Raw genomic sequence first — 24,315 nt, 5'->3', positions numbered from 1 at the left:
TTTAATAAAGAATAATATCTTTATTGATTTTCAAAATGCTAGGAAACATGATTTTCTCTCTAACAGAAAAAAAGTCCATGTGGGGATGCAATTAGTACTGGCAGGTAATTCTGCCTTGTTTTTCTTTTCTTTTTTCAGGTCACGTTACTTTCTTTCTTGGTAGAAACAGAAGTTTCATTCCTTGACTATATTAAGGGAGGGTAAGTCATTCTCTGAAATTGTTTCGTTGCTTAAGCAATGGTGAGAGGCAAGTTTGAATGTGTTTAGAAACTTCATGACAACAGCAGTCAGAGACATCACTTATGTAAGCCTCTTCCTAATTATAATTAAGCAGGGTCTTTTTTTTTGGGGGGGGGTTGTTTTGTTTTGTTTTGCCAATACTGATTTCTTGCTAGAGTGTTGTCAAGCCAAAGAAGGATTGGAAGAATGAGGGGGGCCAAAGGAACAAAGACAATTTTCCCCCAAACAGAGAGCTTACCCTCTTTTGCTCTTTGTTAAGAAAACAAAACAAACAAAAGCTATACTTGCCCAAATGGGGAATCTCTGCTACATATGGGCATGTTGAAACCTGCCACCTGGATACATAGACTAAGAAGTTACAGGGTGATTGTTTCAATAAAGTTAAAAGAAAATGTACTAAGTAGGAAAAAATGTTTCCCGACTCTCCTTAGTATTCCGATGTTTGTGCATATTTTTATCTTTATAAGATGGGAAAATAGAAAGTTGAATTTGTCATAAAAAATAGATTCCTGTATAAATAAACTCCTTGGTAGCTGTAGATAATAGTTGATTAAAAAGATGGACATCTCTTAGCATGCTCTTTATAAACTTAAAAAAAGTGCTTGACAGATCTGGCTATAATTTGCATGTTGAAATGATGATTTGAAATTTTAAAATACTAAAAATTCCTTTTAGTTTTTGTTTTGTTTCTCTTTTGGCTTTGCTTTGTGATCATGTGAAGTGAGTAGTGTGTGTGTGTGTGTGTGTGTGTGTGTGTGTGTGTGTGTGTGTGTGTGTGTGAAAGAAATACCCAATAAGTATTGTCAGCAGTACAAATCAAGTAATATTTTGATGTGAATCTATCAGTAAAAGAAATTTTCAGAATCTATTACCAATAAATCACTTTTATTGGTTGTTCACATTCTCCTTTTGAGGATTCTTAGGGCTAATTAGAGCAGATGGGTTTCTACAATATTTAAGCAATAACAGTATTGACAACTCATTTTTATGCTTCTTATCACCTCCAAGATTTTTTTTTTTTTTTTTGGTTTACACACACCCTACTTATATAGCACTGCTTGTGCTGGAAGAAATGCTAATGACCTTTTTCTGACAGAAGTCAGTGTAAAAATGGAGCCCCAATCTATGAGGTACACTTTGTTCCAATCCTGGCTTCCCAAGGGTTTTATAAAAACCCATTTTTAAATTTACAAATGGGATATGGAGAAATAGAGTTTGAAATTTACTACATAGTTAATCTAACTGGACTTATATTAATTTTTATATAATATCTAAAAACATGAGAAATATCTGCATATAATTCATTTTTATATGAAGATGTATATAATAAATTTATATATTTTTAAAATATACTACAATTACATGTTTACCTATTATTCATCACTATTTCGTTTTTGGTTTTTGTTTGTTTGTTTGTTCTGCGGTACGCAGGCCTCTCCCTGCTGTGGCCTCACCCGTTGCGGAGCACAGACTCCGGACGCACAGGCTCAGTGGCCATGGCTCACAGGCCCAGCCGCTCCACGGCATGTGGGATTTTCCCAGACCGGGGCACGAACCCATGTCCCCTGCATCGGCAGGCGGACTCTCAACCACTGTGTCACCAGGGAAGCCCCTCATCACTATTTCTAATACTTATTATACAAATATTGTCCCTTTGATAATGGAATCCGAATTAAGAAGCAGTATAATTATTGTATTCTGTGTCTTTATGTGTCTTTGCTCTTAAGGACTTGTTATAAGCAATTGGGCACAAAATTTAAATTCTGACTTTTATTAATAATATGGTGAGGAGATCTGGCTTTATCATGACACTCCTTATCACTTTAATTTCCTGTAGTTTACATGAATCACCTTAGTTTCTTTCATGACCTTAATGATATTTATTTCCCCTCACTCTGAAGTTATTGCTTATATTCCTACAAAAAACTTACTCTCACCTGTCAATTTACTATACAGTGTAATTTGCGTATAATAATAGCTAACATCTGCTGACAGCTAAGTGCCTCAAGGTTATTAACTCTACCCATCTTTCTGTTGGTCCCTTTCCCTTTCTGCTCACCTTCTTTCTCCTTCTCCCTCTTTCTCTCACGAGTAATATTCACGTTGATAATTCTCTGTTTCCTAAAAAAGTAATGAAGTTTATTTATTTGATGTACTGTTAACGTTCAGTCTTCGTATAACTAATATTTTCTATCTTATTGCTGGTAGTCAAAAATACAGTTTAAATTACATAGCCTAAGGGAAAATGATGCTTTGGCATGCAGGGTATCTAAGAATTCTACCATCAGATATTTGTGAAGATTTAAACTTATTTAACTGTGAGTTATGGGTATTTATTATGATGGTTACTTCGTAGAATTTCTGACTCTAATTATATAGGAAATGAGGAATATAATTTTATGTTCTCATCTTTCTTAAAAATCTCTATTGTTATGAAAATAACAAATTGTAGCAATTTGAAATGGAGAACATGAAAGCCAGTATGGAAATGTAGCTACATCTATTCTAAATATTGCAGCAAATTACTTTTATTTTTCTTAACAGATTTCCTAATGATTTTTTTTAGACACTATAAGGGATTTCCCTGACTGTCCAGCAGTCAAGACTCTGTGTTTCCACTGCAGGGGGCACGGGTTCCATTCCTGGTAGGGGAACTAAGATCCCACCTGCTGTGCAGTGTGGCCAAAAAAAAAAAAAAAAAAATGATAGACATTGTAAGCTTTCTTCCCTTGCTATTAAGAAATCTCAACCTCCAAGTAGATAAATGCACAGCCATGATGGAAAATTATATTAAGAGCAGACACATAATTACACAAACTTTCTGAATAATAGCAAAATAGAATATAATGAACTACATTCTTTTCAAATTAGAACTAATTATAATAATTGACAGTTAATTATTATAGTTTCAATAATGGCTGTTGACTCTCTTGTGAATAATATCAGTCAGAATTTCTAGTCTCTTGCAAGTAAAAAAATTCTGTAAACTATTAAACCCCTCAGTAATATTTGGCACTCTTCAGAGTAACTTTTTTTCTGAAACCATAGAAACATTTTTTTTTTAGTGTTTTATTTTCAGTTTTGAGGAAAAGAAGTATTATATCTCCCAAATTTTAAACATAAATATCTATATTTATGTTTCACATTGTAAACATGAAATGTGAAATGGTAAAAAAAAAAAAGTAATGTAAAATGAAAATAATTTATTATGAAACTAGAATCCCCTGTAGTCATACTCTCTAGAGATAATCACTGTTAGAAATTTATTTATTCCCAAACACACATCATTATTTTTAATGAGTGGGATGACACTGTGCACAATATTCTAATGTCTATTTTCTTCATTAAATATACTGTGTATATATGTTTCTGTGTCAGTACTTATAGATCTACCATATTTTAATAGTTTTGCATCATATGGATATACATAATTTAGTTTAAAAATCTCCTGTTGATACACACTTTAGTTGTATCCATTTTATTTTCATATTATAAACAAGGCTGCAATGTAAACCCTGGTACACAGCTTTTTTGTACACTTCATTAAGCATATCTGCAAGGTCATATCCTAGAAATAGTATTGTTGGTTTAAATGGTATGCATATTTTACAGTTTGTCAGGTATTTCTAAATTATTGTGTTGGCAAAAGTGTAATAATAATTTATACTTCTAACATCTGTGCATGACTGAATAGCATCACTACTTTTTCAACTTTGCTAATTTAATAGATAAATATTATAACTCATTGTCAGTTTTTATCTGTGAAACCTATTTATTAGCAGTTGTGGTGTCCTTTGTGAAAGCCCATATTTAACCAGCCGTATCTTTGGAAACACAGGTTTCAGAACCTTTTATTTTTGCTTTTCCCCTGCTCCCTCTTCCCTAGTCCCACCAAAAAAGATTTGAGTATTTTCAACTGAGAACACAAGACCAAAGGTAGCAGGGGGCTACATCCTTCAGTACAGTAAACACTTCAGATAAACTTCCCCAATATTCACATCTTGGTCTTTGATACCACTTCTCCTCTGCACACATCTGAAGAGACTCTTTTTAATCTGGCCTTGCCTTTTGCTCTGTGATTACATTGAAGAAAAGCAATAAAATTAACTAACACTTTGGGCTGCAATCAACGAAGCAATCCAAAATAGTATTTTGGAGGTCGTAACTATTTGCAGATTTGTGGAGTTATCAAGGTTCGTTCTTTTGAAGAGATGTCTCACCATATTTCTGAATAAGTATGATATTTCAGAAGTGATTGGAACCAAGTGTTGAATTCAGTTTTGTTTTTATAAAAAATTATAGTAACTACTTACTTTTAACTTAAAATACCAAGATATCAGCATTTGTTACTGGTATTTGTGTATTGTTTTGTTGTTAACTTGGGTGAGTATCATTATTGCTAATTTGGGTGGCATCAATTCAGGAACCTATTCACCATATTCTAGTCTAGCAGAAACTATCGAGTTTTGCTTATGCTGAATCTTAATTGACAAGTAAAACTAGATGTTTTCAAAAAAGGTGGAAGATCATCATATAAAACATGGGTAACAGCAATTAAATTGGTACTCTGGCTGGCTGTGGGTTATCCAAAATAACATTAGTTTAGGTTTTCCTGTATTCATTTTGTTCTCTACATTAATTGTATAAACTATTTTCCTTATACTGGACAACATGTGGAGCATGAGAATAGACAAGAAGGGCAAAACAGGTGACTCGTGTGGAACATGTAGGACTAACAGATTGTGATTAAACTCTTAGAAGGAAATCCTTGAATCACACTTTAAAATGTAATCTCTCTTCTTGTTTCATCTCACAAAAAATAATTGAATAGAAAATTATGAAAATATTGTTTTCTCATGAATCCAAGTCGAAATTATGTATCGTTAAGAATGAACACATTTAAATATTAAACAAAATTGTTCTCAATAGTCCTTTAATACCTTCCCCCCTTCAAAGGAACTTCTTTATATGTCTAATTCTTAGTATTGGATATTCTAGGCTTCCATTACTGTAGTCATTATTGATGTAGATATTTACCTGATTGTTTGTGAAACCATGTTGTTAATGTGTTACTTTTCATTCATTGTCTCAGTTCCTAACACACTGTGTTTAGCTGCAGTACACAAGTTTATGGATTGAGGTACAGAGTGAGCAGATGAGACAGATGCATTCTCAATCAGACAAGGTCCAATTTTTATGGAAATATTCTGTGAAATAAAAATTTAACTTTTAGGGCTTCCCTGGTGGCGCAGTGGTTGAGAATCCGCCTGCCGATGCAGGAGACACGGGTTCGTGCCCTGGTGCGGGAAGATCCCACATGCCGCGGAGCAACTAAGTCCGTGAGCCATGGCCGCTAGGCCTGTGCGTCCGGAGCCTGTGCTCCGCAACGGGAGAGGACACAACAGTGAGAGGGCCCGCATACCGCAAAAAAAAAAAAAAAAAAAATTAACTTTTAGACCTTCTTCCCCCCCCCCCCTTTTTTTTTTCTGTACACGGGCCTCTTACCTCTGTGGCCTCTCCCGTTGCGGAGCGCAGGCGCAGCGGCCATGGCCCACGGGCCCCGCCGCTCCGCGGCATGTGGGATTTTCCCGGACCGGGGCACGAACCCGTGTCCCCTGCATCGGCAGGCGGACTCTCAACCACTGCGCCACCAGGGAAGCCCTGGAGTTATTATTTTTAATGATGCTCTGTATGTTTTTCCTGTGGTTATTTTATTTCTCTTTACTTACTAAAAATGATTTTAATACTAAAATTCTGATGTAATTGGCAACCAAAGATGTTTACTCAGTAATCCTTAATGTATGACATTGAATATCCCAATTATCATTGATAAGGACAATGTCAGTTTCGTTGAACATCAGAGACAGTTCTGAAATCTAAATACTCCTTTAGGGTAACATCATCATTTTTATAATAATTATTTGTGAAATGGGTTTATTGACCTCTACAGACAACAGCTCACATTATGAGTATCTGAGGACAGAATCGTAAGTTTCAATTTGGTTTTGTCTGCCTTTCAGTCCTCTATTTCTCTGATGTCTTCATGAAACTCCACTCCACCACTAACATGACCAAGGAACAAATATACGTAAAGTTTTTCACATTTCTTTGACTGGCAGATGAATGGGGAAAACAGATCTGAAATTCTCGTGCACACTGAGTACCCCTAAGCAGCCAGAATGTCATGTCAACCTGAAACCCTAATCTACACTTTTATCAGAACATTGAGTGTATTAGAAACTTGCAGGCCTACAGACCGTCATTTACTTCCTCTGAAGAAAGCCCAAAATGTCATCCACCTGGTTACAACCACTTATATACAGTGGTTGCTAGTTTCCCTGTTTACCTTTTTTTTTTTTTTGCGGTACATGGGCCTCTCACTGTTGTGGCCTCTCCCGTTGCGGAGCACTGGCTCCGGACGCGCAGGCGCAGCGACCATGGCTCACGGGCCCAGCCGCTCCGCGGCATGTGGTATCTTCCTGGACCGGGGCACGAACCTGTGTCCCCTGCATCGGCAGGGGGACCCTCAACCACTGTGCCACCAGGGAAGCCCCCTGGTTACCATTTTAATTGTTCATTCTCAAAATATTTTTATAGAGCTGAACATAGAGTAGCCACTGAATAAAGATTAATTAGAAAGCCACTTTAAGCCTGACTTTCCACTCTTTTTTCCCAAATGTCTTAGCATAATGAAACATTAAAAACAAACAGGAATTTTAAACGAAGAGTGTGACAATTTAGTTAAGTGGATTACAAACCCCCATGTCTGCCTAGCTCAGATTTTATCGTCTTGTGACCTTCCTCTTTCCGTGCCTCATATCATAAACACCAAAGAAAACACATGGACCAGGCTTTCCGGGATAAGAAAAAATGCTTTTGTGTTGCCTCTGCCAGAAATCATCTCAACTCTGTATCTGGGCTTTAGAAGGCAAGATCAAGATGAGAAGCATGAACTGCTTATTTTCCTCACATATTAACTGAAAGGGAGCATGAATAGGGGGGACCTTAAGTGGGCAAGTTCTGAGAAAGAATCAAAATAAGGGGTAAATATTTGGCAAAAAATCAAGTCGGTTAAATAAGTGGTTGCTGAAGGCAATGCATAATAGTGGCCAAGAATTTGGGTTCTGGCACTAACTGCCTGATTCAAATCCTAGATTTGTCTTTTGCTAGCATAACCTCTTTCTGTTTCTATAAAATAGAAATAAAAATAATAATGCCTATCTCACAGAGTGACTGTGGATTAAATGGCATATACCCTCGATAAATGCTAGCTATCATTTTTCTGAATAATCTGAATTTGCTTAAAGTTCTAATATGTCTTTTCTCATTGTTGGTGGTACATATCCTAATTAACAGAGACATGGAGAGAAAAAGACATTCAACTTTATAAAATCAATAACAGTCTTTTTTTTAATTTTTTTATTTTTTAGTTCAATTCTCTTTGGAGGATCATGCCAGATTATTCCTTCCATTGTAGTCAATCACAACCCAAATTCTTGACACTGAATGTAAAACTTGTCTGAAATTATACGCAAAAGGTTTATATCCCACTCCAAGTAAGAAAGTCTTAGGAGAAAAATTAAAGCTATCTACCTATTATAGGCTTATTGTAGAGGCTAAAAGTGGACTTCTTAATATGTTTATCTTAAAGGTGAGTTGAATATAAGTAAGTGCCATTATTAACAAGCTCCATAAGGATTTTTTAAAATACTTGAAGCAAGTGCAATGATGCTATAAAATATTTGCCTTAGTTTTATACAGTTGGTGGCATTATATATGTCATCTGAGGGAGCACATCTTGCCAGAACATGCAACATGAGTTTTTTTCCTAGTCCAGTTTCTTTTTGAAAACTGAATATACATAACTAGGATTTTTTTATAGTGCTTCTTGTTGTGGCACCCAAGTGTTTTGCATTCATCAACTAAGTCGAGAGCTAAACCCTGCAGTGCTGAATGGGGATAAATATAATAAAAGTAAAGCCATTTTGCCTTCTAGAAATACATTCACCTAAAACATTATCATATCTAAACTAAACTCATCTAAAATGTGATTTAGAAAAGAAACTTTTGGAAGTATTAAGAAGACTCATAAACACTATTTTGGTTAATGCTTGATTCTAATTTTTATATATACAAAATGCATGCTTGAGAATTCTAAAGATGTCCAGTCATAACCTTTAAAATTGTGATTTAATTGCCAGCTTATGTTATTTTTCAAATGATTTTTTCAGAACTATCTATTTCAGAGTCAAAGGAAATTGCATGTATGTTTCATGATCAGAACCAGTGCTAATTTAGCCAAAATACTGACAATCTATTTTGTACCAGGCAGTTTCTTAGTTATATTTCATTATCAGAGTGTGAACTTTTAGCCACACTATGTCTAAACTAGTTTCTTTCTGGTGGGAACTGAAAGCTTGGCAGCCAGGGGAAAGGGAAACAGAGTTAAGCAAATAAGGGTGGTTTACCAAGGGCAGGTTGTGGAAGGGTGGGAAAATTTATCACTGACATTGCTTAGAACTGCTAGTGTCTGTAGACTGTGTTTTAGTAGATTACATTATTGTTTTTAAGTTATCTGCAGACATTGTATCTCATACTGCCTGCACCCTTGGGGGTTCATTACCCCAGCCGTGATACACCACTTACCTTCACTATGGGAAGAATTAATGAAAAAAGATATATATGTATGTTAATGTAAAGAGAGAAGTGTTTCATCTGACTCAACAGAGGAAAGGATTAATATGAATAAGGAAAGGATGACATGGTTGCTCAAGAGATTGGTCCTCCAGCATGCAGAGTATTTATTATATGCAGGTACTTCAGGATTTTATTTCTGATAAGTAGAGGGCTTCTTCAAAGTAGCTGGTACCTTTTTATCACATGAGAAAATTGAGATTCAGGGACATGGTAATTTTGCAAACGAGTCACAACTAGCTAGCTAGTTGTAATTCTGAAATTCAAACTCCAGTATCTAATTTAAAAGTTCATAGCTTTCCTGCTAGGCATCATGCCTCTTCAGCAACTACCTCATTTAAAATGGGACTCTAGGGAATCCCCTAGTGGTCCAGTGCTTAAGACTCAGTGCTTTCACTGCTGTGGGCCCAGGTTCAATCCCTAATTGGGGAACTAAGATTCCACAAGCTGCAGCGCGGCCCCCCACAAAAAAGGATTCTATTGGATAGTGCTTCTCTTTTGGTTAGAGGATGATATGTTTTATTTTGTTTTCTTTATGTCACTTATGAGATATTTTCTAAACTAGTGATTTGAAAAAATGTTGGCCATCTTACATACCTACCTTGATAAGGAGTTCTTGAACTACAGGATGATCAGCTTACCTACTTGCAAAGTTGTACTTTGGAACACTTTAATTGTGTTAAAAAATACTGAAATTAATCTTCAAAACCTGGAGAATGTACAAAGGTTTGTTAATTTGTGAAAACTAGATTTAATAAGGACCAACACTATTAGCATAAAAAGTTTAGGAATCATATCACTTGTCTCCAGTTTCTTTTTATTCTTACTTTTGACATTTCACTGATCCCACAGAAATACAAAATTTTAGGAAGGATAGGAAGGGAAATAAAGCTAGGATAAAGGCTTATAATTACTTCTTGCAGGGGGATTTTGTTTGAGGAAGTACCCAGATGACACCTTCTAACAAAATTAGATCATTTATGATGCTGTTTTGGTTTGGGTAGATTGGGACCTTAGAAGCCAGTGTAAAGGAAAGGAAATCTGACATGGGAGGCTCAGGTTGTAGAAAAAATCTGAAACTCTGGTAGATCTAGAAATTGGATAAATATTACACACTCCAGTTTTCAAAGAAATATGCTAAACTTGGGTTCTAAAAAACTAGCTTCAATATGGTGATAATAATTATAACAACTACTTCTTCAGTGCCTGCTATAAAGGACAGGTGCTTTTCTTGTCCTTACAGCAACAATCCAAGAAATATTTTGTTAACCCTAGCTTATTACAAATGAGGTGCAGAGAGGTTAAATAGCCTTTCAAAGATCATATTGCAGGTAGGTGAAAGTATTTATATTGTAATTTGCATTTGTGTATCTCAAAGCCTGCCCTCATTCTAGCAGACCTCACTTGTCAAGAGCAGAGTCAGGCCGCTGTCTGTGTTGTCATTCAGGTAGTTCAACTGCTTTTAAGAAAGAGAGGAAGGGCAAGGCAGAAAAGTTCAAGGTTTAGCCCATGGTGAGCTAGGGTCAAGAAGGATTAGGCTGGATAATAGTGCCTGAGGAAGTGAACCTGAGTTCAGGGCAGGTTCCAGAACCCAAGGGTGAACTAGAGTGTATCTCAGTAAATCAAGGCAGAAGCATAGTCTTGGTATCGGCAAGGCAAGAATGAAAAGAATATTAGAGTTGGGTGGGCATCTCAACTTCATTTAGGGTTCTAGATTCCAATAGCTAGTTGGTCTGAATCTGCCTTTGTCAAGATTAATTTAAAGAAAGGTGGAGAAAGTTCATCTTTCATGTTGTATAATGTTCAGTTTGTTCAACTGAACAGAATTTGAATTTGGGAAGAAAGTGAAACAATCCTTCAGCACTTCCCCATCACAGTTGTTAGTTCTTGATTATTAATTCATAACAGCTATAGAAAAGTTATCTAAGATGGTATCACTGTGTGTGTGCATACATGTGTGTATGTGTAGCTTTCTTTGACATGCACATATATGTTTTCTATGTATCTTTGATGTGCTAGTTAAAATTTCCACATTAACATCTGATTTATCTGTCATTCACAACTTTCAGAAAGGTGGCAGAATGAAATAAGGACATTTTCCAAGAATATATTTCAGTAGTAGTAGGACATATGCATTGGGATATGTCATGAGATGTTACTACTAACTCATGAAAATTTGCAGCCATGACTTTTTTATACTATCTGGGTTTCTTGAAATTCTGTTCTTTTTTGTCTACCTCTAAAACATAAAATGAGAGCTACAATAACACTTCCTAAGCAAAATGTTTCAAGGATTTATATGTGATAGCTTTATGAATACTCTGTCAAGAGAAATTTCATATGAATTCAGTTGTGTTGTTGTTGTTGTTTTTTAACTTTGACTCATGGTTGCTTCTTTTTTCTCTAACATTAGGCTTCAAAAACTATTAAAGGTAAAGTAAATAAATTTAAAAAATAAAATGGTAACAATTACTGATGAAGATTTATTTTACTTTTATGACAAATCATTTATCAGTCTTCAAGAAATCAGTTTTAGCCTAAAGTTGTAGTATTGCTAGCAACTTTCTTTAAAACTTTTATTAGCTAATATTTTCAAAATACATAGAATGTGGCCCTTGGCATAATAAGTATACATTATAATATGAATGAGAACGTTTAAGAATCGTGGGAATGAACAAGGTGTTATCCACAGTAAATGCACAGCTGTGTTTTAAGTTAGGCTATTGATTATGAATTACATGATAAACTGCTGTGCTGTTTTGTCATTGTTTTTAATTGTGGAAAGTTGAAATTGAGCTCTGTGAGTTCATGGATAGTGTTTGCTTTGCTCCCATTTTCTGTTGATCACTTAACAAAGTGCTTGACACTCAGAAGATGCTCAATGAATAATTGTTGAACTGTAGTTTTTTAGATAGAAAAAATCCAAATGGTGTGATAATAGGTTAAGGGACTATCACAACCATGAAATGATTTGTGAGCCATCATATTTCCCTTCTGATTAGAATACCGTTGATTCAAAACAGTAAAGTGAAGTTCTTTCTGATATGCAGAATGAAGCAAAGAAGTAATCAAATCTTGAAATCAATTAACCACCAAGTATGCATCAATGAATTTTTTACTTGTTGAGATTTTCTGTTGCACCATGATTATCAAATGGTCTTAGTTATCATTTAGTGCTAAATGCACCTATCTTTTGTATTGTTTTGGAATGTCCCAAGCTTCAAGCTTCATAGGTACTCTTGGTACAGCCTGGCTCCCCGCCTTCTTCCCTCCTTTCTTTCTCTCTTTCTTTTTTCCTTCCCCCCTCCCTCCTTTCCTTCCCCCCTCCCTTCCTTCCTTCCTCCCTTGCTCCTCTGTCCTTTCTTTCCTCTTTTCCTTCCTTTTTCCTTCCTCTTCCTTTCATTTCTTTTTAAATTTTCTCTCTCTTTTTTTTTTTAATTTACACTTTTCGTTGTACCTAATCTACTTGGTTTTATAATTTGGTTTGTTTAGCTAGCTAAAGGTTTCAGTAAATAAATACGTTTCTCTCATTTTTTATTCTTATATACAGTATACTTCTTCAATTAGTAGCCATATATTTTCTTTGCAGCTTTGCTAGGTACAACTGGCTTTGAAATGACCTTTGTATCTCTGATTATTGAAGTACTTTTTATCTAAAACTAATGCTTCTAAGAAGTTGGTATTTCTGCTACACATCCTGGGTTACCTTGGAAAATATATTAGAAACAGTCATAAAATGAACACATTCATCCAATAAATGCAGTGATGTTCCTATGTAGAAAGCAGACACTGCTATAAGAGAGAGATGAGCCAAAACAAAGTGTCTATCCCTAAAACCTAAGGAAGATTGAACCAAAGACACACTGCTATATTGACTTTTATAATGTGCTAAAACCCATGTTCTTGAAGCTTAGAGTTATTTTTCATTCCTAAGGAAGTGTCATTTGAGTAAAAGAACACAAAAAGGCATTTATAACAATTATCTTGTGATTTATGTATGTAACATAAGTGATAGAAGAAGGACAGATTTGCCCAAGCATGAGACTATGTCCTGGCATCTTTATCATTAAGAATATCTGTATAGTATCATTTTTCAGTTTGTAACATAATAATCACTATTCTTTATTGTGTTTTTATTATAACCAGACAGTTCACAAATATTTAATTGTACAGTTAGAGTAGCATAGAGTTTATAAATATGGTATTGGATGTTACATGTGAATTTGAATCAGTACTGGCATTTATTACTTATGTGGAAAGTTAAGTTTTATGAGCATAGATTTCTTCGTCTATAAAAGAGGATACTAGTACCTTCCTTTAAAAATTATTATGAGGTTAATTGATAAAAGCTATATAAAAACACATTCTATATGTATATGTTTTATATATATGTGTGTCCGTACACACACACACACACACACACACACACACACACACACACACACACACAAAATAATAATGTTTCATGTAGTTTTTCTGTCTGTCCTTGCTTAATTGTTATGTGCCAGGTACCTGCCTTCTGAGAGTTCTAAAACTTGGCTAATGTCAGCAACTGGGTTGCTGAAATTCAAACCCAGTCCTTGCAGACTCAAAAGCTAATGAACCCTTTCTAATATGCCATACTATACCCTGTATTATAGTCACTTTCTCTCTAGCAGCAGAATGACAAAGCAATGTCCTGATGGTGACTGTTCTTTCCAATTCCTCAAAGGGATTTATTATCTCAAAATATTCTCCCAAATGTTTCACTGATTCTTTTTCTAAAAGTTTTATGTGTTAAAAGTGTTATGCTCCAAATTAGCCTATATTCTTAGCCTCTAAACCTAATTTCTACTCTGAGAAAAAAATTACCACATAGCTATAAAGAGAATCTATATTAGTTTTTATTAATGTAAAGCACAAAAGGTTGTTTATTCTTTAGGGAAAAAACGTGAATTTGTTTCAACACCTGAGTAGTATTAAGGGTTTTTCAGCTGAATTTTTATAGAAAGAAGGAAATGTTACTATACTTTATACTAAGAGAACTACAAGGGACCCTATAGTGCCATACCCATCATCATCACCATCCTCATCATCGTCACACCACCATTTAAATAACAGCTCAAACTTTGAAGTGTTAAATCAATTGTACAGTGTATCAAAATTAATTTGTTATTTAAAATAGTCTGGGCTTCCCTGGTGGCGCAGTGATTGAGAATCCACCTGCCGATGCAGGGGACACGGGTTCGTGCCCCGGTCCGGGAGGATCCCACATGCCGCAGAGCGGCTGGGCCCGTGAGCCATGGCCACTGAGCCTGCGCGTCCGGAGCCTCTGCTCCGCAACGGGAGAGGCCACAACAGTGAGAGGCCCGCATACCACAAAAAATAAAATAAAATAGTCTAAGTAACCATGTTTTCAAATTATTTACTTTTTAAATTAAAAATTATTTTGTAAATTAGGTGTGACAGCAGGTTATCCCAGTAACTATATCATTGTCACTTATTTGTGTTTTTATGCCTTCTTTGGTGAGAAAGTAGAATTACATATAGAAAGACTTAGAGGTATATCCAAAAGAGTGAATTTTTAATGTGAATGCCACCTCCTTGGTTTCTACCAGAAAAAAAAAGAAAACAAAAACAACTAATACAGTAAAATAATTTTGGGTAACTACCATGTGCTGAAATTTTTAAGTATGTATAACAATTTCATCTATATAAATATTTATCCATATCTGTAAATACAAGTACACAGGAATGCTCTGAGCACTGAGCACTGATCAGAATTTGAAATACTTGAGCTCTGAAGAAAGCAAAAGAAAATCCTGTGTTTTCAGGATTGTTGGAATTAGTTTAAGGAACAATATTAATAGACATTATTTTAGCAATGCCATACTTTTAAGGACATAATTTCACATCGACTACAGAATAGTTTTGAAAACAAATTAATAATAAATGTTGACATTGGAGACTGACAAATAATTATTTACAGTTTGACTTCATTATGAGCTCCCCACTTAGTTATTGTGCTTTCAACTAGGAGCTGTTTTTATTCCTGATGCTTTATTTTGTATTTTACAGTTGCATGATTGTAAAGGTATTTTGCCAGGTTCTTAGCTTGTAAAACTGCCTAACTGATACTATTCAGTGTGTGCTGTAACATAGTCGCTAGTAACATTTAAGAAAATTAGTGATGTTAAAAATGTAACAAAAATGGAAATCAAACTTCTTTTTATGAGGTTATTCAGTTATTAATGATTCTAATTTACTTATATTTTAGAACACAAATCAATTTCACAGTGGCTATTGATTTTACTGCATCAAATGGTGAGTATTATGACTATCCCATAATAAAAATGATCAGAAATTATATTTTAAAATAAATATTTATTTTCATGAGGTTTAGATGTTTTCTTTCCACGAATACATACTTCTGAAGTGTTTCCTATAAAATTCAGATAACTTTTCTTTTTTCAATATTATGAAATAGTTCAGGTATACAGAAGACTATAAGAAATACAACAAAAGTGCATAATAGTCCCATTCAAATTTATTAAATATTGAAATATTGTCTTGTTTGTCTTACATATTTTTAAAAGGAAAATTTTAGATCTAGTTAAGCTCATTGTGTACCCTGCCCCATTTTTTCTACATTCCTTTCTTCTCCATGCATAACTACATTTCTGAAGTGTGTCTAAATATAATCCTCATTTTTATAGTACTTTTCTGTGTATTAATTTATATAAATGTAATTCAAGTACATGTACAGTAGCAGCTTACTTTTACTCAATTATTTTTAAGAATTACTTATGTTAACACATTTATATTTAATTAATTCAGATGGACCATCATATAACACCCCATGTATGGATATTCCTAATTTGTTTATCAAACATTTTAAGAAAGGAAGGAGAGTGGAATTTTAACTTATTTTGAAGTGACTTTGTTTCAAACAGAACAATCATTTAAAATCAGTTATTATGTATCATAAGAACATGAGTCTCGTTATTATTATTTTTATTTTTACTAGATCTCTACTGGCATATAATTGCTTCACAATGCTATGTTCGTTTCTGTTGTACACAAAAGTGAATCAGCCATATACATACATATGTCCCCATATCCCCTCCCTCTTGAGCCTCCCTCCCATCCTCCCTATCCCACCCCTCTAGGTCATTGCAGAACACCAAGCTGATCTCCTTGTGCTATGCTGCTGCTTCCCACTAGCTAACTATTTTACATTCGGTAGTGTATATATGTCGATAATACTCTCACTTTGCTCCAGCTTCCCTCTCCCACCCCATGTCCTCCAGTCCATTCTGTATGTCTACATCTTTATTCCTGCCCTGAAACTAGGTTCATCAGTACCATTTTTTTTTAAGATTCCATATACATGTGTTAGCATATGGTATTTGTTTTTTTCTTTCTGACTTACTTAACTCTGTATGACAGACTGTAGGTCCATCCACTTCACTACAAATAACTCAATTTCATTTCTTTTTATGGCTCAGTAATATTCCATTGTATATACGTGCCACATCTTTTTTTTTAAAACATCTTTATTGGAGTATAATTGCTTTACAATGGTGTGTTAGTTTCTGCTTTATAACAAAGTGAATCAGTTATACATATACATATGTTCCCATATCTCTTCCCTCTTGCGTCTCCCTCCCTCCCACCCTCCCTATCACACCCCTCTAGGTGGTCACAAACCACCGAGCTGATCTCCCTGTGCTATGTGGCTGCTTCCCACTAGCTATCTATTTTACGTTTGGTAGTGTATATATGTCCATGCCCCTCTCTCACTTTGTCATAGCTTACCCTCCCCCATCCCCATATCCTCAAGTCCATTCTCTAGTAGGTCTGTGTCTTTATTCCCATCTTACCCCTAGGTTCTTCATGACTTTTTTTCTTTTTTTTTTTTTATAGATTCCAGATATAGATGTTAGCATACAGTATTTGTTTTGCTCTTTCAGACTTACTTCACTCTGTATGACACACTGTAGGCCCATCCAATTCACTACAAATAATTCAATTTCGTTTCCTTTTATGGCTGAGTAATATTCCATTGTATATATGTGCCACATCTTCTTTATCCATTCATCTGTCAATGGATATTTAGGTTGCTTCCATGTCCTGGCTATTGTAAATAGTGCTGCAGTGAACATTGTGGTACATGTCTCTTTGAATTATGGTTTTCTCAGGGTATATGCCCAGTAGTGGGATTGCTGTGTCATATGGTAGTTCTATTTTTAGATTTTTAAGGAACCTCCATAGTGTTTTCCATAGTGACTGTTTCCATTTACATTCCCAACAACAATGCAGGAGGGTTCACTTTTCACCACACCCTTGAGTCTCATTTTTTAACTTTTACCAGAAGTTGCCATTAGTTTATATATTTATCTAGTTTTCTTTTCAAATTATTTATTGTGCTGTAACTCTCACATTTAATTCACTTCACATTTCTCTCACATTCACTCACATTTCACAAATAATAGAATTTTTAGGTAAGAGATCACTTACTCCAACCATCCTCCTCTTATACAAATAAGAAAATTCAGATCTAGAAAAATCCTTTTACTAATCAACGCATTTCGACTTGTTAGCAGTAGAGTTACAAATAGAGATGAGGAGACCAAGTTCTAATTTAGCTTAACTTTGACTACATGATGAATTTATTCTCCAATATTGTGGTTTCAAGCTCATGATTTTTACACGTGTTTTATTTAGTAATATAGGAAACATATACACCAAAATCCAACTATATTAAAATGCTAGCTTTCATTTATTGATGAACATTAGCACCACTAGAAGGGCGAGAATTTATTCAATACAATGATACAAACTCCTGAAACTGACTTAAGAAAATGGACAATCTGAATAGACACATAATAGAGATTGAATTAGTAACTTTAAAACTATCCACAAAGTTTATGTGGGCCCAGGTATAGATAGCTTCACTGATGAACTCTATTTAAAGAGGAATTAATGCCAATTCTTCATAAATTGGAAGAGGAAGAGGAAGGAACACTTTCCAAAAGTGGAAGAGGAAGGAACACTTTCCAACTCATTTCAAGAGGTATTACCTTGATACCAAAACCAGACAAAAGCATCGTAAGAAAAACTAAAGAACAATATCCTTTATGGATATAAAAACCCTTAACAAAATACTAGCAAACTGAATCTAGCAGCATATGTAGGGAATTATATACCCTGACCAATTAAAATGTATCCCAGGAATGCAAGGTTGACTTAATATTCAAAAATCAAATAATGTCATACACTGTACCAATAGAAGAAAATGTAAAAACCACATGGTCACCTCAGTTGATATAGAGAAAGAATTTGACAAAGTCCAACATACTTTTATAATAAAACCACGTAAACTAGGAATAGAAAGTGACTTACTAACCTTATGAAGGGAAAATATAAAAACCTATAGCCAACATCATACTTAAGGGTGAAAAGCGGGATGCTTTCACCTTAAGATGAGGAAAAAGACAAGGATGTCTACTCTTACTACTTCTATTTTACATTGTACTGGAGGCCAGGGCAATTAGGCAAGAAAAAAAAAAAAAAAGACATCCAGATTGGAAAGGAAGAGGTAAAACTATTTTTATTTGCAGATGACATAATCTTTTATGTAGAAAATCCTAAGGAATGTACTAAAAATCTATTAGAACTATTAAATGAGTTCAACAAGATTGAAGGGTGGAAGATCCATCAATTCTTTCTCTATACACTTCCAATGAACAATATGAAAATGAAATTAAGAAAACAGTTCCATTTACAATAGTATCAAAAGGCATACAGTACTTAGGAATAAATTTAACAAAGTGAGTGTAAAACGTATACCCTAAAATTATATTCTGAAAAAATTTTGAAAGAAATTAAAGATCTAAATAAGTTGAAAACTATGCCACATTCATTGATTAGGAAATTCAACATTGTTAATATGGCAGTATTTTCCAAAGAGATTGACAGATTCACTGTAATCTCTATCAAAATCTGAAAGGTCTTTTTTGAAGAAATGGATAACTGACCCAAAAATTCATTTGGAATTTAAAGGGGCCCAGAAGAACCAAAGCAGATTTGAAAAAAATAGAACAAAGTAAGTAGATTCATACTCATTTTTGAAACAGTACAAAGCAACAGTAATCAAGGCAGTGTAGGTCTGGCATAAAGATAGATATATCGATCAATGAAATAGAATTGAGATTCCAGAAATAAACCCATGCATCTAAGGTTAACTGATTTTGAGAAGGGTACCAAGATAATTCAATGGGGGAAGAATAGTCTCTTCAACAAATGGTACTGGGACAACTGGATAGCCACGGGCAAAAGAATGAGGTTGGACCCTTAATAGATCAAAAATCTAAATATAAGGGTTAAAATTATAAAGCTATTAGAAGAAAACATAGGGATAAATCTTCATGACCTTGGGTTTGACAATTGATTCTTAGATATGACACCAAACACATGAGCAACAAGAGTAAAAAATAAATAAATTGAACTCCATCAAAATTAAAACTTCTTTATGCTCCATAGAATATAATTAACAAAGTGAAAAGACAAACCCCAGAATGGGATAAAATAATAGCAAATCAAATATCTCATAGAGGACTTGTATCTAGAATATATAAAGAACTCTTATAACTGGAAAAAAGACAACCCAATTAAAAGTGGTATTCCAGTTATTCAGAAAAGCTATACAAATGACCAGTAAGCACATGAAAAGGTACTTGGCATACTTACATATCAGGAAACACAAATCAAATTCATAATGAGATACTATTCACACCCACTAGGATGACTATAATCCAAAAGTCAGAAAACAGTAAGTTTTGGGAGTATGTGAAGAAGTTGGAACCCTTATATACTGCTGATCAGAATGTAAAATGGTGCAGCCAGTTTGGAAGACTCTTTGGCAGTTCTTCAAGTTGTTAAACATAGAGTTACCATATGACCCAGCAGTTCCACCCTTGATATATATGCAAGGGACATGCTAGGGACGTATATCCACACAGAAATTTGTACATGAATGTTTTTAGCAGCATAATAGCCAAAATGTGGAAACAACCCAAATGTCCATCAAATGATAAACTGATTTTAAAATGTGGTATATTCATACAATGGAATATTATTCAGCAATAAACGGGAATGAAATATGAAGTACCAAAACATGCTACAACACAGATGAACCTTGAAATCACTGTACTAAGTGAAACCTAGTCACAAATGAACACATACTGTGTAATTCTATTTACATGAAATGTCCAGAATAGGCAAATTAAAGAGACAGAAAGTAGATTAGTCATTGTTTAGTGCTGGGCTGGATGGAATAATAAGGGAGTGATTGTAAATAAGTACATTTTTTGAGGTGGTGAAAATGTTCTAAAATTGACTGTATTGATGGTTCTGTGTATTTGTAAGTATACTTAAAATAATTGAATTGTACATTTTTAAATGGGTTAACTATAAGTTATATGAATTATATCTCAATGAAGCTTTTTAAAAGAGCCTATTCAAGTGTTATTTATTTATTTTTTTTTACAAAGGCGTAGTTTACCTTTAAAACAAAATCAGATATGTTTGAAAATATTCAGGGTTTAAAATATTTCAGAACATCTTTGAATGGGTAGGATTGGGCGCTGCTGTGCATGATAGGCTAAGATGTTTAGATATGCTGGGATATTAGTAGCTTTTTTATTTTAGCTTTAAGCTGTGGTTTTCTTAGAGAAATAGAATTAGTTGCATATTGCAACTGATGGGTAACAATTCTTCTTACATTTGCGAGTTGTGTTAAATAACAACTTAGTAGTGGTATCGTTTATCTGTGTCTCCGGTAAGCTTTTGAACAAGAGGCAAAATCCCTGCTTTAGAAAGAACTGTACAAGAAAAATTGCACCAGATAAGTTAAACAGGCAAGGAAGACTTTTTTCAGGATTTTTGCAATAGAAATCAAAGCTACTGCAATGAAAGAAATTGAACTCAATTCCTCCAAAGCAAAAGGTGAGAGGGTTTTTAAGTACTATGGTGAACTAGTGGAATAGTACTGAGAGATTGGAGGGGAAATTGGTCTGTGTGATTAGGCCATCTGTGTTTACTAATTAGCACTTACTGTAGGTAGGCAGGCTCCTGCTCTCCCATAGAGACTAGGCAACAGAGGTGATATTTTTCTTGATGATTACATTTCACAGGGATGGCTCCCAGGTCCCTGAGGAAGACATTCCTGGATTGTAGAAGATTTACATCTCAAAGGAACAGAGAAGGAATTCACAATTTCAAGTTTTGTAAAGTAAATGTTCTAAGAAACAGGAGGTCAGGGACTTATAGACAGGAGAAACCTTTCTTAAGTTTAGGCAAGGTGAGGGGAACATTAGGTCCCATCTTGGTCAGAAGACGCTTATAGAAATTTTGTCATTTGGCTCTTGAACGCTGATTACCCTTTGGAAATATAAATGCATTTACACAATGAATTATCTTGAAAACAAAATTGGTCTGGGTATTATTATATGCATTGTAAACCAAAGGGAGCTCGCTCTTTTATTTTGTTTCTCTCTGGATCTCAAGTGCTTATTATTATTTTTTCCCTATCAAAAAAGAACTGTGCCTTGAGGCATTTCTTCTTTGGACAATGTTTTAATGTAGAATTGAGCTTTATGAGCTGTTACAAGTCCCATTTAATTTCCATTTTCACTTAAGAAACTAAAGGGACTTTCAGGCTGCCTTTGTGCTGATAATTAGGGCAACTGAATGTGAATCTCAGTGTGTTTGAGTGGTAGCACATATATTACTTTCTCTCTCATACTCATCTTATTCAAATGAAATATCCTACATTTATGGATGACCCAGACAATAATAACAGTAGTAGTTAAACTTTACATTTCTATGGTACTTTATAATTTTTAATCACTTCCACACACATAATCTTATTTTGTCTTCCCAGTAAATACTGTGGTAGGATTTATAATAGGAATTATATAGTTGTCCTGCAAATGGCAAGACCTGACTTCGAGCCTTTTGACTCCTAGCTAAATGTCTATTTAGAAACTGAATAATTTTTCAGCTCTAGATATTTAATTAGCATGAATTTGAAAATCTCTACAGTCTTCTCTTTTCACATGATTAAATTGAGATATGTCTCAAATATTCAGTTTATGTTTGTGATACAACTTTAGGAAGGCCTCATAATTATTGAAACCTATTACATCAGTTGGGTCCTCTGATTATAGCATAAGGATTCAAACTAAAGGCACACAATTTTCAAAAATAAAGATTACAATAAAATATGATTAACAAAAATACTTTTATGCTTCTTCTGTGGCTGAAACTCAAGAATAGCCTATGACATTGTCAATGAGAAATAATTTTTGAAAAAAATCTGCATGTGCTTTAGCATATCTTTGGGAAACTTTCTACATATCTGATCTAATTTAATAAATATCTCTGTCAATGTTTATCCAAAAGAAGATATTTAATGTACTATGAATATAGGCAGAAAACATGATTTTTAATATTTAAATCTGAAATAGATATCAAGAAATATGTCCACAAAAGTATATCTTTAGCCTGATCACTCATGTTTGAAATATTTTTTTCTGTCATCAGGCAACCCTACCCAGCCCACTTCTCTCCACTACATGAATCCTTATCAACTGAATGCCTATGGTATGGCACTGAAAGCAGTGGGAGAAATCGTTCAAGATTATGACAGTGATAAAATGTTCCCAGCTTTAGGTTTTGGTGCAAAACTGCCTCCAGATGGAAGGATATCTCATGAGTTTGCTTTGGTAAGAATACATTGAAAGAATTGATATTTTGAAAAAAAAAAATGTGTTGGATCTTTTCATTGGCTTGCTGCTTATGCTTTAATTACTCATGTAGCAACTTCTTATGACTATACACTCAGCTTAATTTTGGTGAATCATTGATTTAGGAGTGTGATATTAATGGGAAAAAAGACAGTTAAGGAGATTAGCAGTAAATCTACCTAAAGTCCATCTGATCTATAAATAGGAGCTCTATTCTGGTTATCTATTGCTGCATAACACCTTCTGTTATATTTGTGATTTGTGGGTCAGGAATTTGAGCAGAATACAATGGGGGATGGTACATTCTTCAGGATGTCTGGGGCCTCACCTGGGATGCCTTGATTGGCTAGAGATGTCTGGAATTGTTCTACTAGAGCCATATATCTGGGTCTTATTCTGCCTGTTGGTTAGATTCCTCAGTTCTTCTCCATATCATATCTCCTGGAGCTAGTATGTCCCCTAAGATGGTTCATTAGCTTATGTCTGATGCCTTAGCTAGGATGGCTGAAATAGCTGGGTTGTCTAGGCATCTTTCCTTCATTCTCCATACAACTTGTCCATATGGTTATCACAGACTTCATCATAGTGTAGTGGTCTCAAGGTAGTCATATTTCTTACACAGCAACCAGCTTTCCCAGAGTGAGTATTCTAAAAGGCTGGGGCTGAAACTGCAGGGCCTTGGAAGTCCCAGAAAGTTATTTCTCCTACATTCTCTTGGTCAAGCAAGTCACTAAGTTCAGCCCAGTTTCAAGGTAGAGGAAACACCTCTCAATGGGAGGGGTATCAAAGGATGTGTAGCTATCCTTAATCTTCCATCTTCTAAAATGTCATTTCTTTTCAAATATAAAGGATTAGTTATGGCTGGAATTTTTTTTCAAATGTTAAGCAATAATTATGGCTATAATTAATTATGGTTTCAATATAATGGAGTAAATATGACTGGAATAAATATTTTTCTATTTAATGTTTAATTTACATAAATCTACCCCTGCTATATGATTACAAATAAGCAATGTACTGCATTCTACCTTTAAAATAAATTTCACACAGATGGTGCTTATACGCCTAATCAGTCTTATTCTCACTTGCACTTTCTAATGAAATAATGGGAAACTCAATGGAGGAATGGTTAGATATCATTTTGGAACAAATTTAGATTTTCCTAATAGAAACACCTCCCTACCCTACCCTATATATTGTAAAAGTAAACTCTTCCATGCCCAATATTTCTGTAGGTCTTTTTTTGTTGTTTTTATTATTGTTACAAAAGTAATATATGTATTTTTTAAGTTCTGCAAGAAAAATAGAAATAATAATGCAATCATTTATTAAGTAATTACTGAGTATCAAGCCAGGTACTTTATACTCATTTCTTATATAATCTTCATAAAATTCTTATCAGATAGGTATATAACAACTGTCACATCACACTAGTCTATCAAGAGCCACTTATATTAAATACAGTGAAAAGAGTACCCCCAGGAGTTGTATAATTTAGCTCAGAGTCACAGAAGTTAATCAGGTTTACAGAGGACAGGACTTGAACCCAGGTCAGTCTTATTTTAGAATCCACATTCTTAACCACTACTAA

At 34.5% G+C, this 24,315-nt stretch overlaps 1 protein-coding gene across 1 annotated transcript in view; it reads left to right on the top strand.

Moving 5' to 3' along the window:
* The window catches only part of CPNE8 (copine 8), a 249,780-nt gene that overhangs the window by 196,586 nt on the left and 28,879 nt on the right, over positions 1–24,315 (top strand). Inside the window, 3 exon segments of the mRNA XM_059082256.2 lie at positions 139–200; positions 15,191–15,237; positions 22,522–22,703. Of these exon segments, the coding sequence (XP_058938239.1) occupies positions 139–200; positions 15,191–15,237; positions 22,522–22,703 (291 nt within the window).

Source organism: Kogia breviceps, chromosome 12, assembly GCF_026419965.1.
Source record: "Kogia breviceps isolate mKogBre1 chromosome 12, mKogBre1 haplotype 1, whole genome shotgun sequence".
Taxonomy (NCBI): Eukaryota; Metazoa; Chordata; class Mammalia; order Artiodactyla; family Physeteridae; genus Kogia; species Kogia breviceps.
Note: the sequence above shows the minus strand (reverse complement) of the source record. Positions and strands in the feature narration are given on the sequence as shown.